Source organism: Aulonocara sp. 'chitande type north' Nkhata Bay, linkage group LG15 (assembly GCF_057382095.1).
Source record: "Aulonocara sp. 'chitande type north' Nkhata Bay isolate Kocher_YH1m ecotype deep benthic linkage group LG15, A_spYH_male_GT1.1, whole genome shotgun sequence".
Classification (NCBI taxonomy): domain Eukaryota; kingdom Metazoa; phylum Chordata; class Actinopteri; order Cichliformes; family Cichlidae; genus Aulonocara; species Aulonocara sp. 'chitande type north' Nkhata Bay.
The window spans coordinates 33,673,718-33,692,266 of NC_141358.1; the positions used below are offsets into that span (position 1 = coordinate 33,673,718).

An 18,549-nucleotide genomic window follows, 5' to 3' on the forward strand; every position below is an offset into this window, starting at 1 on the left:
AACTTCTCCGAGCCACTTTTTGTTCTTGGAGCGGAGCTTCCTCATCCCCCCGCCCTGCAGGAACTGGTGCTTCTGCTTTTTCTTGCGCTGCTTCATGATCTGATCCTTTGTTTTCAGCTCCGAGCGTGCTTTGTGGTCACCGGAGCTCTGTACGTTTGGACCTCGTCGGCCACGGCCACGACCTGGGAGAGGCACGACACAACAAAGAGGTTGGAGGTTATAGCTCGCAAGGCTGGAAGAGGGACTTGAAGTATTTACCTTTAGAGTTGAGTTAAAACATGGTGGCTGATGGTCTATATTTAACATGTTTGTGCTATTCATTTTGATGCCTTCCTACCTCTTGCTGGCTTCCTGCCTCCTCCGCCTGTTTCTCCATCTGATCCAGATCCTGTATCATCAATCTTGTATTTTTTCCTTCACTCCTCATAACTGACATGTTGTCAAGTGATACAACATCTTCACAGTACAGCTTAATATTGTCATAGGAGTAGAGAAGAGGGTCATTGAGAGCAGCACACAGAGAAGCTTTTTGTTGGAAGGATACAAGTTCTTCCTGTTCTTCTTGTTACTGATAACCTGACCGCTGTCTGTTTTGATCTTCTTCTTCTGGTCTTCTTTTCCCGTTTCTCTCACAAAACGCTTCCTCTTACGGTCCCTAAAAAAAGAAGGGGGAAAAAAGACTTTAAATTATAGTTTGAAATGACCATTTGGTGGATACTGAGTCAAACATAGGGAAATTTGTACCATTTCATCATTTTCTTCTGCTGGTTAAGGCGATCGCCTTCATCTCCCATGAGATCAAGGACAGCTGAAGAGGCCTGCTGTTCAAAAGCACTGCCCTCTCCACCGAGACTCAACCTGTCGACGCATAACACAGGACAAAACAGCATAAAACACAAAGCCATTCACATTTTTTAAAGAAACAGATGCAACAGTTTAATGCCTCACCCTCTCTCAGAGTCAAAGTCTTTAGGTCTGTAAGGGATATAATACTCTTCATCTTTGCCTGACTGCCTCTTTTTCTTGGTCTTTGGTCGCTCTTCGCCATCTTCCTGCTGACCTCTTCTTTTACCACCTACCACTTCTGAAAACACCCCCTGGTGGAAATAGAAAGAATTACATGGTACAAAGTGACAAAGCATGATACAGAGATCCTACTATCTTCCTCTTCTAGTTTGTATACAACATCATCTACATCAAAACTGCACTTTATTTTGCTTCTTCTTCATCAGACAGCACAAACAACTTTCTCATTTTGACTCAAATATTGGTTTTGAATGAAAATGATGAAACAATCCTGGGTGTTTATTCAACTTGTGAGCAGGTTTTCTAATCCACCGTACTATTATTATTGACACTAGTACATGTTCGTGCTGCTGGCAAACTAATACACTCAAGAACATATAGCAAAGCAAAAAAGTGAAAAGTAGGTCTTGCCTACATAAATAAACATAAGACAGTTGTGAAACTTTGACATAGTAACATCTTCAGTAATATTTACACCTGTGATGACATCTCACCAGCATTAGCCTTATTTTGAAACCAAGATTGTTTACACAGAGTTTGTAATTGCAGAGAAATGCTCCATTTATTTTGGTCATTTCATTTTTGAGCAGGAAGCTCACCTTTCTTGTTATAGCCTTTAGACGAATAGAGAGTTTTGCAATTAAATACATATTCTTTAAATAATGTTCCCTCTTATAAAAAGTAGGATAATTTAAAAAAAAAAATTAAAAAATGTATTATACCTCTATTACTTAGAAAAAAACCTGTTTTTTTTCTGTTGTCTGTTATATAACGTTAGTGATGCTCGTTTCAATTCATTTCTTAATCAGCTAAACAGGTCAGTTAAGAAACAGTCAAATATTAAGTTAAATTTGAAAACGGTTTAAAAAAAAATATCCCCATTCCAAAATGTCACATGACAATCTCATTGGCTCACGGAGTTATGATGTCACTACACGATCCTTTGAAGTTTTTCCTTAAACAGGGGTGACACACAGCAGTTTTTTAGTTCGTGTCTTCGCAGCATTTGTGTTTGCAGCCTTCACACGTTCACCACAGAAACTTTTGGAAACCTTTTCAGAGTTGTCGTGTACAACCTTCAACATGTATCCAACAAGACACCAACCAAGGCAAAAAGATTACGCCGCTTCTCCTTCCTGTCGTGGCCGGCCAATTTCCCCAAATGACCTCTTAGCCGTCCAAAGGGCATTACATGACAGTAAGAAGGAAAACTACCATCTCCAGAATAAAATTCAACAGATTGAAGAAGAGAAACTTCAACTGGAGGAGAAGTGTAGACAGATGGAAGCGCAAAATAAGAACCTGGAAGAAAGACAAAAACGCCAGCCCGACATAAATATTATTAATGAGGGTTGGGGAATCAAGTTTGGACAAGCCCGAGAGCAGATTGTCTTCCTAATTAAGGAAAACAAGCAAAAGAGCGTGGAACTAAAGGAGATGTCCAACCAGCTTAAAGACAGCAAAGCTACTGTTGAGAAGACAGAATGGGATCTCCAATATATGGACCAAATGAATCGGCTGCTCCAAACAAACTTCGATGAAGCTGTGAAAAAAAATAAAGAAATCCTCCAACAGAAGGAAGAACAGGAGAAAAGGCAAAGAGACATGGAGCACAAACTCAAAGTCACGGAGGAAAAATACAGAATGCTGAAAGAGAAGGTGGATGATACTCTGCGCCAAAACAAAGACCTTCTTCACGAGAAAAAGCAACTAGAAGGGGAAAAAGAAAAACTGGACAAACAATGCTCGCACATGCAGAAAAGGATGGAGCAAATGGCGAGAAACAACTCCGAGCTCACTAAGGGGATATTGTTGGAATACAACAACTTGAAGCGCAAACACACTGAAATGCAGGCGCAAAAGCAAGAACAAGACAACATACATGACGACCTGCAGCGTACGCTCCAAGATATCCACAAAAGAAATGAGGAGCTACAAGACATGTACAAAGAAGTACAACAAAGAAACGCAGACATGCACAAGGACAAGATAATGCAGGAGGAAACATCCAAAGAGCTCAGGGAAAAGCTTGAAGAAAAACAAGCAACGTTGGAAGAGGTGGAGAAAACGTGCAAGAAGCTTGAGAAACAAAACAAAGAAACCATCGATGAGTTGAGAACCCTCATCCTGGAAAAAAAAGCTCTTGTAGAAAACTGCATGAAAAAGAAGAACAAACGCTTCCGCTGGCCCTGGAGGAGGAACTCTACTGCTTCCTCAGCAGGTGTAGCCTCGTCTTGCTCCACCTCTGTTCACCTCCCCAACCAGTCCCGGCAGTTGACTGTCCCCTCCTGAGCCTGGTTCTGCCGGAGGTTTCTGCCCGTTTAAAGGCAGTTTTTCCTCCCCACTGTCGCCTAGTGCGTGCTCAGAGGGGATTGTTGGGGTTTTCTCTCCTCTACCTTGTTTCATTATTTACTTAACTTTTTGTGCTTACTTCATTTTACCTTGTTTCATTATTTACTTGTTAACGTTTTGTTCTTACTTCATTTTACCTTGTTTCATTATTTACTTGTTAACGTTTTGTTCTTACTTCATTTTACCTTGTTTCATTATTTACTTGTTAACGTTTTGTTCTTACTTCATTTTACCTTGTTTCATTATTTACTTGTTGACGTTTTGTTCTTACTTCATTTTACCTTGTTTCATTATTTACTTAACTTTTTGTGCTTACTTCATTTTACCTTGTTTCATTATTTACTTGTTTAACTTTTTCTTTTTCAACTTATTCATAAAACAATAAACCAATTGAATTTATCCTTTGAGTATTTTTCATCTTTTCATCTATAACTTTTTCAAACATTCATATCTGTCGTTTATCTTCTTCTTGAAACCTCATAAATGGTGAAGGAAAAATCCTGGAACATGGTTTGAAACACTGAAATTGTTTCAGCTGAAACCGGCAAAGTCATACGTGTGTGTGTGTGTGTGTGTGTGTGTGTGTGTGTGTGTGTGTGTGTGTGTGTTACTCTGTACATGAAACAACTTTGTAGAAAACCATTTTCCTGTCGAAACATTAGCAAACACAAACAAAGTGTTATTAACAAACGAATTACTAATATCCCTCTCTATGATAGTGATTTATTTTCTTACGGGATTAAAACTGTAAATTTTACCAAACTAAAGAAAGTAATACAAAGTAATAAAACTTTTTATCATTTAGTTAAGATCCAACATCCATTCTTTTCATAGTTGGTTGCTACCACCAGAGGGCGACATGGAGTACTTTTACCCATGTAGAGAAACATAAACGCTCATATATTACACACGCACCAACATTTTACTGTCTATTACTACATCAGTCTGTTTACATTAAACTGATATTGATAAATAAACTCACAAATATAGCTTCATGAATTTGGTAACGTCCTGTAAGTCATATCGTCAAATGCTTTTGTTCCAAAATAAAAAGGCTGTTGAAATAATGATTGGTGTGGTTTTTACAGGTGAATGAGCAGCAGAATAACTACAGAGAATCTGTGAATACATGAATGACCTTTTGTAATATGCCTTTAGCCTATTAGTGCCCTGAAAGAGTGGAGATTTTACCTATTTTAGCAAAATGATCTACAAACTGTATGGGTGAATATAGGAGCTTGTTAACAGGTTAGCATGTCCAACTAACAGACAGGAAAATGAGCTATGTATTTTTTAGATATCATGTTATCAGCTGACCACTGAAAGCTCTTTCTGCATATATCTTCTACACGTTCTGTCTCTTGTCACGTGTGTGTTTATATTTAAATCATGTATGTTGATTATTTAAATATGCTTTTTCATTCATTTTTTAAAAATGTCAACAGCTGTCGTTTACAGATTCATTGTTTACTATATGCTATATATATATATGAACATGAACAAAACTGAAAACACTGGGTCACCGACCCAGGAACCCTGACAATATGTATTTTACCTGGTTAATGTGTGTGGCGGGGCGTGGTCTGCAGCGCCGCTGCAGGGGAGGCGGACGCACCTGAGCGGCACCCGCGATCACGCCTCGGCGCCTTAACGTCTGTGCTCTCTATGCTGTTGTGTTGGTATGTGTCGGGCTGTGAGCTTTAACACCGGCTGTATGCATACAGCAACCGTGTGTGAAAAGTGGTCAATAAAGAGAAGCTGTAAAGCGTGTTCATGGAAACATCGTTGGGTCTGCCTTGATATGTTTACAATGGGACTTCTGCTCCTGAATCTCTGCGCACAGCGTCTGCAAATCGGAGCTGTATGAAGTCACTTTCATCTTTACGCAGGACTGTAAGCTGTCATCTGTGAGGCGTGAGCGGTGTTTGTTTTTAACATAGTTCACGGTGGAGCTGCTGACATAATGTGGATCCGAAGATTGATAATTAGCCTACCTGGGGTTGAAAGTCTCGATAAATGCACGGCGTTTCGGCGGGTATATCGGCTTCCGCAAGTGTGACGCTTATTTTGAGCGTTCAAAAACTAATAGAATATAATTTTATATTTATATTTCAATATCACAGTAATCTTCCAATTTAGAACTACAAGTTAAAAAAGAACTAACATAAATAAAATACACTTCAGCTAATTACTTAAAAAAATAATTTATTTTCCCAAACCAGGCAGAGCCGCACTAAAAGGACTAAAGAGCCGCAGGTTGCTGACCCCTGCACTAACCTATTCAGCTGCTTGTGAATGCAAATATCTAATCAGCCAATCACATGCCAGAAAAAAAAAAGGGTGATTTAAGTGACTTTGAAGGCAGCATTGCTGTTGGTGACAGATGGGCTGTTTTACGTTTTTCAGACACTCCTGATCTTCTCAAATTTTCTCAGGAATTTACAGAGAACAGTCCAAACTGAAAAGCGAAATAAACATTTCCCTGGGTAAAAATGCCTTGTTGATTGCAGAAGTCAGAGGGGCGTGGCCATGCTGAAGGCAAGAGGAATTCTAAGCCAGTTTCTCAACCCAGCCCATCTGATATCAGTAACCACAACACATTCAAAGTCAATTAAAAGTCGCCTTTCTTGCCCGTTCCGATGCTCGCTTTCAACTTTGAAATGAGACCACTTGGACAACAGTAATGATAAATAATTGCAAATAGAGCACGTTTACAGAATTTAATGTCATTTTTATAGAGCACCTCTTATTTTAAGAAAAGATGGGCGAGACGATTTTTGAAACTAACTGCAAATTAAGCACACAATATTTAATATCTGTATTTTACCATTTTGATAAGACATATTTCAGTACTCCAAAACACTTTTATTAGACTGCCAACATGCTTACAAGTAGTAAATCCAGGTTAGTGGATCATAATTAAACATAACTCTGTGGCAAACGCAGAGTTCAGCAGGCCATCAAGGAAGAAGTGACGTGCATTTCTGCAGTGTAAAGATTCACAAATGATTTTCTCCTTAATCTACAGTCACACAAAGCACCAGGAAAATCTTTGGTGATGTTCTCAGATGATTCTGACGCTTATCACCCAGTTCCTCGTGATGTCCTCCACACCATCAACCCTCTGTCCTCCTCACAGTTTCTTCCTCAGCTTGCCTTTCTTATGGCCACCCCTTCCAAAACCTGACTTTTTAACTTCTCCGAGCCACTTTTTGTTCTTGGAGCGGAGCTTCCTCATCCCCCCGCCCTGCAGGAACTGGTGCTTCTGCTTTTTCTTGCGCTGCTTCATGATCTGATCCTTTGTTTTCAGCTCCGAGCGTGCTTTGTGGTCACCGGAGCTCTGTACGTTTGGACCTCGTCGGCCACGGCCACGACCTGGGAGAGGCACGACACAACAAAGAGGTTGGAGGTTATAGCTCGCAAGGCTGGAAGAGGGACTTGAAGTATTTACCTTTAGAGTTGAGTTAAAACATGGTGGCTGATGGTCTATATTTAACATGTTTGTGCTATTCATTTTGATGCCTTCCTACCTCTTGCTGGCTTCCTGCCTCCTCCGCCTGTTTCTCCATCTGATCCAGATCCTGTATCATCAATCTTGTATTTTTTCCTTCACTCCTCATAACTGACATGTTGTCAAGTGATACAACATCTTCACAGTACAGCTTAATGTTGTCATAGGAGTAGAGAAGAGGGTCATTGAGAGCAGCACACAGAGAAGCTTTTTGTTGGAAGGATACAAGTTCTTCCTGTTCTTCTTGTTACTGATAACCTGACCGCTGTCTGTTTTGATCTTCTTCTTCTGGTCTTCTTTTCCCGTTTCTCTCACAAAACGCTTCCTCTTACGGTCCCTAAAAAAAGAAGGGGGAAAAAAGACTTTAAATTATAGTTTGAAATGACCATTTGGTGGATACTGAGTCAAACATAGGGAAATTTGTACCATTTCATCATTTTCTTCTGCTGGTTAAGGCGATCGCCTTCATCTCCCATGAGATCAAGGACAGCTGAAGAGGCCTGCTGTTCAAAAGCACTGCCCTCTCCACCGAGACTCAACCTGTCGACGCATAACACAGGACAAAACAGCATAAAACACAAAGCCATTCACATTTTTTAAAGAAACAGATGCAACAGTTTAATGCCTCACCCTCTCTCAGAGTCAAAGTCTTTAGGTCTGTAAGGGATATAATACTCTTCATCTTTGCCTGACTGCCTCTTTTTCTTGGTCTTTGGTCGCTCTTCGCCATCTTCCTGCTGACCTCTTCTTTTACCACCTACCACTTCTGAAAACACCCCCTGGTGGAAATAGAAAGAATTACATGGTACAAAGTGACAAAGCATGATACAGAGATCCTACTATCTTCCTCTTCTAGTTTGTATACAACATCATCTACATCAAAACTGCACTTTATTTTGCTTCTTCTTCATCAGACAGCACAAACAACTTTCTCATTTTGACTCAAATATTGGTTTTGAATGAAAATGATGAAACAATCCTGGGTGTTTATTCAACTTGTGAGCAGGTTTTCTAATCCACCGTACTATTATTATTGACACTAGTACATGTTCGTGCTGCTGGCAAACTAATACACTCAAGAACATATAGCAAAGCAAAAAAGTGAAAAGTAGGTCTTGCCTACATAAATAAACATAAGACAGTTGTGAAACTTTGACATAGTAACATCTGCAGTAATATTTACACCTGTGATGACATCTCACCAGCATTAGCCTTATTTTGAAACCAAGATTGTTTACACAGAGTTTGTAATTGCAGAGAAATGCTCCATTTATTTTGGTCATTTCATTTTTGAGCAGGAAGCTCACCTTTCTTGTTATAGCCTTTAGACGAATAGAGAGTTTTCCAATTAAATACATATTCTTTAAATAATGTTCCCTCTTATAAAAAGTAGGATAATTTAAATTTTTAAAAAAAAAAATGTATTATACCTCTATTACTTAGAAAAAAACCTGTTTTTTTTCTGTTGTCTGTTATATAACGTTAGTGATGCTCGTTTCAATTCATTTCTTAATCAGCTAAACAGGTCAGTTAAGAAACAGTCAAATATTAAGTTAAATTTGAAAACGGTTTAAAAAAAAATATCCCCATTCCAAAATGTCACATGACAATCTCATTGGCTCACGGAGTTATGATGTCACTACACGATCCTTTGAAGTTTTTCCTTAAACAGGGGTGACACACAGCAGTTTTTTAGTTCGTGTCTTCGCAGCATTTGTGTTTGCAGCCTTCACACGTTCACCACAGAAACTTTTGGAAACCTTTTCAGAGTTGTCGTGTACAACCTTCAACATGTATCCAACAAGACACCAACCAAGGCAAAAAGATTACGCCGCTTCTCCTTCCTGTCGTGGCCGGCCAATTTCCCCAAATGACCTCTTAGCCGTCCAAAGGGCATTACATGACAGTAAGAAGGAAAACTACCATCTCCAGAATAAAATTCAACAGATTGAAGAAGAGAAACTTCAACTGGAGGAGAAGTGTAGACAGATGGAAGCGCAAAATAAGAACCTGGAAGAAAGACAAAAACGCCAGCCCGACATAAATATTATTAATGAGGGTTGGGGAATCAAGTTTGGACAAGCCCGAGAGCAAATTGTCTTCCTAATTAAGGAAAACAAGCAAAAGAGCGTGGAACTAAAGGAGATGTCCAACCAACTTAAAGACAGCAAAGCTACTGTTGAGAAGACAGAATGGGATCTCCAATATATGGACCAAATGAATCGGCTGCTCCAAACAAACTTCGATGAAGCTGTGAAAAAAAATGAAGAAATCCTCCAACAGAAGGAAGAACAGGAGAAAAAGCAAAGAGACATGGAGCACAAACTCAAAGTCACGGAGGAAAAATACAGAATGCTGAAAGAGAAGGTGGATGATACTCTGCGCCAAAATAAAGACCTTCTTCACGAGAAAAAGCAACTAGAAGGGGAAAAAGAAAAACTGGACAAACAATGCTCGCACATGCAGAAAAGGATGGAGCAAATGGCGAGAAACAACTCCGAGCTCACTAAGGGGATATTGTTGGAATACAACAACTTGAAGCGCAAACACACTGAAATGCAGGCGCAAAAGCAAGAACAAGACAACATACATGACGACCTGCAGCGTACGCTCCAAGATATCCACAAAAGAAATGAGGAGCTACAAGACATGTACAAAGAAGTACAACAAAGAAACGCAGACATGCACAAGGACAAGATAATGCAGGAGGAAACATCCAAAGAGCTCAGGGAAAAGCTTGAAGAAAAACAAGCAACGTTGGAAGAGGTGGAGAAAACGTGCAAGAAGCTTGAGAAACAAAACAAAGAAACCATCGATGAGTTGAGAACCCTCATCCTGGAAAAAAAAGCTCTTGTAGAAAACTGCATGAAAAAGAAGAACAAACGCTTCCGCTGGCCCTGGAGGAGGAACTCTACTGCTTCCTCAGCAGGTGTAGCCTCGTCTTGCTCCACCTCTGTTCACCTCCCCAACCAGTCCCGGCAGTTGACTGTCCCCTCCTGAGCCTGGTTCTGCCGGAGGTTTCTGCCCGTTTAAAGGCAGTTTTTCCTCCCCACTGTCGCCTAGTGCGTGCTCAGAGGGGATTGTTGGGGTTTTCTCTCCTCTACCTTGTTTCATTATTTACTTAACTTTTTGTGCTTACTTCATTTTACCTTGTTTCATTATTTACTTAACTTTTTGTTCTTACTTCATTTTACCTTGTTTCATTATTTACTTGTTGACGTTTTGTTCTTACTTCATTTTACCTTGTTTCATTATTTACTTGTTGACGTTTTGTTCTTACTTCATTTTACCTTGTTTCATTATTTACTTGTTTAACTTTTTCTTTTTCAACTTATTCATAAAACAATAAACCAATTGAATTTATCCTTTGAGTATTTTTCATCTTTTCATCTATAACTTTTTCAAACATTCATATCTGTCGTTTATCTTCTTCTTGAAACCTCATAAATGGTGAAGGAAAAATCCTGGAACATGGTTTGAAACACTGAAATTGTTTCAGCTGAAACCGGCAAAGTCATACGTGTGTGTGTGTGTGTGTGTGTGTGTGTGTGTGTGTGTTACTCTGTACATGAAACAACTTTGTAGAAAACCATTTTCCTGTCGAAACATTAGCAAACACAAACAAAGTGTTATTAACAAACGAATTACTAATATCCCTCTCTATGATAGTGATTTATTTTCTTACGGGATTAAAACTGTAAATTTTACCAAACTAAAGAAAGTAATACAAAGTAATAAAACTTTTTATCATTTAGTTAAGATCCAACATCCATTCTTTTCATAGTTGGTTGCTACCACCAGAGGGCGACATGGAGTACTTTTACCCATGTAGAGAAACATAAACGCTCACACGCACCAACATTTTACTGTCTATTACTACATCAGTCTGTTTACATTAAACTGATATTGATAAATAAACTCACAAATATAGCTTCATGAATTTGGTAACGTCCTGTAAGTCATATCGTCAAATGCTTTTGTTCCAAAATAAAAAGGCTGTTGAAATAATGATTGGTGTGGTTTTTACAGGTGAATGAGCAGCAGAATAACTACAGAGAATCTGTGAATACATGAATGACCTTTTGTAATATGCCTTTAGCCTATTAGTGCCCTGAAAGAGTGGAGATTTTACCTATTTTAGCAAAATGATCTACAAACTGTATGGGTGAATATAGGAGCTTGTTAACAGGTTAGCATGTCCAACTAACAGACAGGAAAATGAGCTATGTATTTTTTAGATATCATGTTATCAGCTGACCACTGAAAGCTCTTTCTGCATATATCTTCTACACGTTCTGTCTCTTGTCACGTGTGTGTTTATATTTAAATCATGTATGTTGATTATTTAAATATGCTTTTTCATTCATTTTTAAAAAATGTCAACAGCTGTCGTTTACAGATTCATTGTTTACTATATGCTATATATATATATGAACATGAACAAAACTGAAAACACTGGGTCACCGACCCAGGAACCCTGACAATATGTATTTTACCTGGTTAATGTGTGTGGCGGGGCGTGGTCTGCAGCGCCGCTGCAGGGGAGGCGGACGCACCTGAGCGGCACCCGCGATCACGCCTCGGCGCCTTAACGTCTGTGCTCTCTATGCTGTTGTGTTGGTATGTGTCGGGCTGTGAGCTTTAACACCGGCTGTATGCATACAGCAACCGTGTGTGAAAAGTGGTCAATAAAGAGAAGCTGTAAAGCGTGTTCATGGAAACATCGTTGGGTCTGCCGTGATATGTTTACAATGGGACTTCTGCTCCTGAATCTCTGCGCACAGCGTCTGCAAATCGGAGCTGTATGAAGTCACTTTCATCTTTACGCAGGACTGTAAGCTGTCATCTGTGAGGCGTGAGCGGTGTTTGTTTTTAACATAGTTCACGGTGGAGCTGCTGACATAATGTGGATCCGAAGATTGATAATTAGCCTACCTGGGGTTGAAAGTCTCGATAAATGCACGGCGTTTCGGCGGGTATATCGGCTTCCGCAAGTGTGACGCTTATTTTGAGCGTTCAAAAACTAATAGAATATAATTTTATATTTATATTTCAATATCACAGTAATCTTCCAATTTAGAACTACAAGTTAAAAAAGAACTAACATAAATAAAATACACTTCAGCTAATTACTTAAAAAAATAATTTATTTTCCCAAACCACGCAGAGCCGCACTAAAAGGACTAAAGAGCCGCAGGTTGCTGACCCCTGCACTAACCTATTCAGCTGCTTGTGAATGCAAATATCTAATCAGCCAATCACATGCCAGAAAAAAAAAAAGGGTGATTTAAGTGACTTTGAAGGCAGCATTGCTGTTGGTGACAGATGGGCTGTTTTACGTTTTTCAGACACTCCTGATCTTCTCAAATTTTCTCAGGAATTTACAGAGAACAGTCCAAACTGAAAAGCGAAATAAACATTTCCCTGGGTAAAAATGCCTTGTTGATTGCAGAAGTCAGAGGGGCGTGGCCATGCTGAAGGCAAGAGGAATTCTAAGCCAGTTTCTCAACCCAGCCCATCTGATATCAGTAACCACAACACATTCAAAGTCAATTAAAAGTCGCCTTTCTTGCCCGTTCCGATGCTCGCTTTCAACTTTGAAATGAGACCACTTGGACAACAGTAATGATAAATAATTGCAAATAGAGCACGTTTACAGAATTTAATGTCATTTTTATAGAGCACCTCTTATTTTAAGAAAAGATGGGCGAGACGATTTTTGAAACTAACTGCAAATTAAGCACACAATATTTAATATCTGTATTTTACCATTTTGATAAGACATATTTCAGTACTCCAAAACACTTTTATTAGACTGCCAACATGCTTACAAGTAGTAAATCCAGGTTAGTGGATCATAATTAAACATAACTCTGTGGCAAACGCAGAGTTCAGCAGGCCATCAAGGAAGAAGTGACGTGCATTTCTGCAGTGTAAAGATTCACAAATGATTTTCTCCTTAATCTACAGTCACACAAAGCGCCAGGAAAATCTTTGGTGATGTTCTCAGATGATTCTGACGCTTATCACCCAGTTCCTCGTGATGTCCTCCACACCATCAACCCTCTGTCCTCCTCCCAGTTTCTTCCTCAGCTTGCCTTTCTTATGGCCACCCCTTCCAAAACCTGACTTTTTAACTTCTCCGAGCCACTTTTTGTTCTTGGAGCGGAGCTTCCTCATCCCCCCGCCCTGCAGGAACTGGTGCTTCTGCTTTTTCTTGCGCTGCTTCATGATCTGATCCTTTGTTTTCAGCTCCGAGCGTGCTTTGTGGTCACCGGAGCTCTGTACGTTTGGACCTCGTCGGCCACGGCCACGACCTGGGAGAGGCACGACACAACAAAGAGGTTGGAGGTTATAGCTCGCAAGGCTGGAAGAGGGACTTGAAGTATTTACCTTTAGAGTTGAGTTAAAACATGGTGGCTGATGGTCTATATTTAACATGTTTGTGCTATTCATTTTGATGCCTTCCTACCTCTTGCTGGCTTCCTGCCTCCTCCGCCTGTTTCTCCATCTGATCCAGATCCTGTATCATCAATCTTGTATTTTTTCCTTCACTCCTCATAACTGACATGTTGTCAAGTGATACAACATCTTCACAGTACAGCTTAATATTGTCATAGGAGTAGAGAAGAGGGTCATTGAGAGCAGCACACAGAGAAGCTTTTTGTTGGAAGGATACAAGTTCTTCCTGTTCTTCTTGTTACTGATAACCTGACCGCTGTCTGTTTTGATCTTCTTCTTCTGGTCTTCTTTTCCCGTTTCTCTCACAAAACGCTTCCTCTTACGGTCCCTAAAAAAAGAAGGGGGAAAAAAGACTTTAAATTATAGTTTGAAATGACCATTTGGTGGATACTGAGTCAAACATAGGGAAATTTGTACCATTTCATCATTTTCTTCTGCTGGTTAAGGCGATCGCCTTCATCTCCCATGAGATCAAGGACAGCTGAAGAGGCCTGCTGTTCAAAAGCACTGCCCTCTCCACCGAGACTCAACCTGTCGACGCATAACACAGGACAAAACAGCATAAAACACAAAGCCATTCACATTTTTTAAAGAAACAGATGCAACAGTTTAATGCCTCACCCTCTCTCAGAGTCAAAGTCTTTAGGTCTGTAAGGGATATAATACTCTTCATCTTTGCCTGACTGCCTCTTTTTCTTGGTCTTTGGTCGCTCTTCGCCATCTTCCTGCTGACCTCTTCTTTTACCACCTACCACTTCTGAAAACACCCCCTGGTGGAAATAGAAAGAATTACATGGTACAAAGTGACAAAGCATGATACAGAGATCCTACTATCTTCCTCTTCTAGTTTGTATACAACATCATCTACATCAAAACTGCACTTTATTTTGCTTCTTCTTCATCAGACAGCACAAACAACTTTCTCATTTTGACTCAAATATTGGTTTTGAATGAAAATGATGAAACAATCCTGGGTGTTTATTCAACTTGTGAGCAGGTTTTCTAATCCACCGTACTATTATTATTGACACTAGTACATGTTCGTGCTGCTGGCAAACTAATACACTCAAGAACATATAGCAAAGCAAAAAAGTGAAAAGTAGGTCTTGCCTACATAAATAAACATAAGACAGTTGTGAAACTTTGACATAGTAACATCTGCAGTAATATTTACACCTGTGATGACATCTCACCAGCATTAGCCTTATTTTGAAACCAAGATTGTTTACACAGAGTTTGTAATTGCAGAGAAATGCTCCATTTATTTTGGTCATTTCATTTTTGAGCAGGAAGCTCACCTTTCTTGTTATAGCCTTTAGACGAATAGAGAGTTTTGCAATTAAATACATATTCTTTAAATAATGTTCCCTCTTATAAAAAGTAGGATAATTTAAAAAAAAAATTTAAAAAATGTATTATACCTCTATTACTTAGAAAAAAACCTGTTTTTTTTCTGTTGTCTGTTATATAACGTTAGTGATGCTCGTTTCAATTCATTTCTTAATCAGCTAAACAGGTCAGTTAAGAAACAGTCAAATATTAAGTTAAATTTGAAAACGGTTTAAAAAAAAATATCCCCATTCCAAAATGTCACATGACAATCTCATTGGCTCACGGAGTTATGATGTCACTACACGATCCTTTGAAGTTTTTCCTTAAACAGGGGTGACACACAGCAGTTTTTTAGTTCGTGTCTTCGCAGCATTTGTGTTTGCAGCCTTCACACGTTCACCACAGAAACTTTTGGAAACCTTTTCAGAGTTGTCGTGTACAACCTTCAACATGTATCCAACAAAACACCAACCAAGGCAAAAAGATTACGCCGCTTCTCCTTCCTGTCGTGGCCGGCCAATTTCCCCAAATGACCTCTTAGCCGTCCAAAGGGCATTACATGACAGTAAGAAGGAAAACTACCACCTCCAGAATAAAATTCAACAGATTGAAGAAGAGAAACTTCAACTGGAGGAGAAGTGTAGACAGATGGAAGCGCAAAATAAGAACCTGGAAGAAAGACAAAAACGCCAGCCCGACATAAATATTATTAATGAGGGTTGGGGAATCAAGTTTGGACAAGCCCGAGAGCAGATTGTCTTCCTAATTAAGGAAAACAAGCAAAAGAGCGTGGAACTAAAGGAGATGTCCAACCAGCTTAAAGACAGCAAAGCTACTGTTGAGAAGACAGAATGGGATCTCCAATATATGGACCAAATGAATCGGCTGCTCCAAACAAACTTCGATGAAGCTGTGAAAAAAAATGAAGAAATCCTCCAACAGAAGGAAGAACAGGAGAAAAAGCAAAGAGACATGGAGCACAAACTCAAAGTCACGGAGGAAAAATACAGAATGCTGAAAGAGAAGGTGGATGATACTCTGCGCCAAAATAAAGACCTTCTTCACGAGAAAAAGCAACTAGAAGGGGAAAAAGAAAAACTGGACAAACAATGCTCGCACATGCAGAAAAGGATGGAGCAAATGGCGAGAAACAACTCCGAGCTCACTAAGGGGATATTGTTGGAATACAACAACTTGAAGCGCAAACACACTGAAATGCAGGCGCAAAAGCAAGAACAAGACAACATACATGACGACCTGCAGCGTACGCTCCAAGATATCCACAAAAGAAATGAGGAGCTACAAGACATGTACAAAGAAGTACAACAAAGAAACGCAGACATGCACAAGGACAAGATAATGCAGGAGGAAACATCCAAAGAGCTCAGGGAAAAGCTTGAAGAAAAACAAGCAACGTTGGAAGAGGTGGAGAAAACGTGCAAGAAGCTTGAGAAACAAAACAAAGAAACCATCGATGAGTTGAGAACCCTCATCCTGGAAAAAAAAGCTCTTGTAGAAAACTGCATGAAAAAGAAGAACAAACGCTTCCGCTGGCCCTGGAGGAGGAACTCTACTGCTTCCTCAGCAGGTGTAGCCTCGTCTTGCTCCACCTCTGTTCACCTCCCCAACCAGTCCCGGCAGTTGACTGTCCCCTCCTGAGCCTGGTTCTGCCGGAGGTTTCTGCCCGTTTAAAGGCAGTTTTTCCTCCCCACTGTCGCCTAGTGCGTGCTCAGAGGGGATTGTTGGGGTTTTCTCTCCTCTACCTTGTTTCATTATTTACTTAACTTTTTGTGCTTACTTCATTTTACCTTGTTTCATTATTTACTTGTTAACGTTTTGTTCTTACTTCATTTTACCTTGTTTCATTATTTACTTGTTAACGTTTTGTTCTTACTTCATTTTACCTTGTTTCATTATTTACTTGTTGACGTTTTGTTCTTACTTCATTTTACCTTGTTTCATTATTTACTTGTTTAACTTTTTCTTTTTCAACTTATTCATAAAACAATAAACCAATTGAATTTATCCTTTGAGTATTTTTCATCTTTTCATCTATAACTTTTTCAAACATTCATATCTGTCGTTTATCTTCTTCTTGAAACCTCATAAATGGTGAAGGAAAAATCCTGGAACATGGTTTGAAACACTGAAATTGTTTCAGCTGAAACCGGCAAAGTCATACGTGTGTGTGTGTGTGTGTGTGTGTGTGTGTGTGTGTGTGTGTGTGTGTGTGTGTGTGTGTGTGTGTGTGTGTTACTCTGTACATGAAACAACTTTGTAGAAAACCATTTTCCTGTCGAAACATTAGCAAACACAAACAAAGTGTTATTAACAAACGAATTACTAATATCCCTCTCTATGATAGTGATTTATTTTCTTACGGGATTAAAACTGTAAATTTTACCAAACTAAAGAAAGTAATACAAAGTAATAAAACTTTTTATCATTTAGTTAAGATCCAACATCCATTCTTTTCATAGTTGGTTGCTACCACCAGAGGGCGACATGGAGTACTTTTACCCATGTAGAGAAACATAAACGCTCATATATTACACACGCACCAACATTTTACTGTCTATTACTACATCAGTCTGTTTACATTAAACTGATATTGATAAATAAACTCACAAATATAGCTTCATGAATTTGGTAACGTCCTGTAAGTCATATCGTCAAATGCTTTTGTTCCAAAATAAAAAGGCTGTTGAAATAATGATTGGTGTGGTTTTTACAGGTGAATGAGCAGCAGAATAACTACAGAGAATCTGTGAATACATGAATGACCTTTTGTAATATGCCTTTAGCCTATTAGTGCCCTGAAAGAGTGGAGATTTTACCTATTTTAGCAAAATGATCTACAAACTGTATGGGTGAATATAGGAGCTTGTTAACAGGTTAGCATGTCCAACTAACAGACAGGAAAATGAGCTATGTATTTTTTAGATATCATGTTATCAGCTGACCACTGAAAGCTCTTTCTGCATATATCTTCTACACGTTCTGTCTCTTGTCACGTGTGTGTTTATATTTAAATCATGTATGTTGATTATTTAAATATGCTTTTTCATTCATTTTTTAAAAATGTCAACAGCTGTCGTTTACAGATTCATTGTTTACTATATGCTATATATATATATGAACATGAACAAAACTGAAAACACTGGGTCACCGACCCAGGAACCCTGACAATATGTATTTTACCTGGTTAATGTGTGTGGCGGGGCGTGGTCTGCAGCGCCGCTGCAGGGGAGGCGGACGCACCTGAGCGGCACCCGCGATCACGCCTCGGCGCCTTAACGTCTGTGCTCTCTATGCTGTTGTGTTGGTATGTGTCGGGCTGTGAGCTTTAACACCGGCTGTATGCATACAGCAACCGTGTGTGAAAAGTGGTCAATAAAGAGAAGCTGTAAAGCGTGTTCATGGAAACATCGTTGGGTCTGCCGTGATATGTTTACAATGGGACTTCTGCTCCTGAATCTCTGCGCACAGCGTCTGCAAATCGGAGCTGTATGAAGTCACTTTCATCTTTACGCAGGACTGTAAGCTGTCATCTGTGAGGCGTGAGCGGTGTTTGTTTTTAACATAGTTCACGGTGGAGCTGCTGACATAATGTGGATCCGAAGATTGATAATTAGCCTACCTGGGGTTGAAAGTCTCGATAAATGCACGGCGTTTCGGCGGGTATATCGGCTTCCGCAAGTGTGACGCTTATTTTGAGCGTTCAAAAACTAATAGAATATAATTTTATATTTATATTTCAATATCACAGTAATCTTCCAATTTAGAACTACAAGTTAAAAAAGAACTAACATAAATAAAATACACTTCAGCTAATTACTTAAAAAAATAATTTATTTTCCCAAACC

General features: G+C 39.4%; 2 protein-coding genes across 2 annotated transcripts; both read left to right on the plus strand.

Moving 5' to 3' along the window:
- The first annotated feature begins 1,908 nt into the window (after positions 1-1,908).
- On the plus strand, positions 1,909-3,318 carry LOC147313442 (uncharacterized). Its single transcript, XM_086264907.1, has one exon. The coding sequence runs from the start codon at positions 2,110-2,112 to the stop codon at positions 3,316-3,318; it is 1,209 nt and encodes a 402-aa protein (XP_086121033.1). The 5' UTR covers positions 1,909-2,109.
- A 5,161-nt stretch (positions 3,319-8,479) lies between these two features.
- Positions 8,480-9,889, plus strand: LOC147313443 (uncharacterized). Its single transcript, XM_086264852.1, has one exon. It carries the CDS (start codon positions 8,681-8,683, stop codon positions 9,887-9,889), a length of 1,209 nt encoding a protein of 402 aa, XP_086120978.1. The 5' UTR covers positions 8,480-8,680.
- The last annotated feature ends 8,660 nt before the right edge of the window (positions 9,890-18,549 follow it).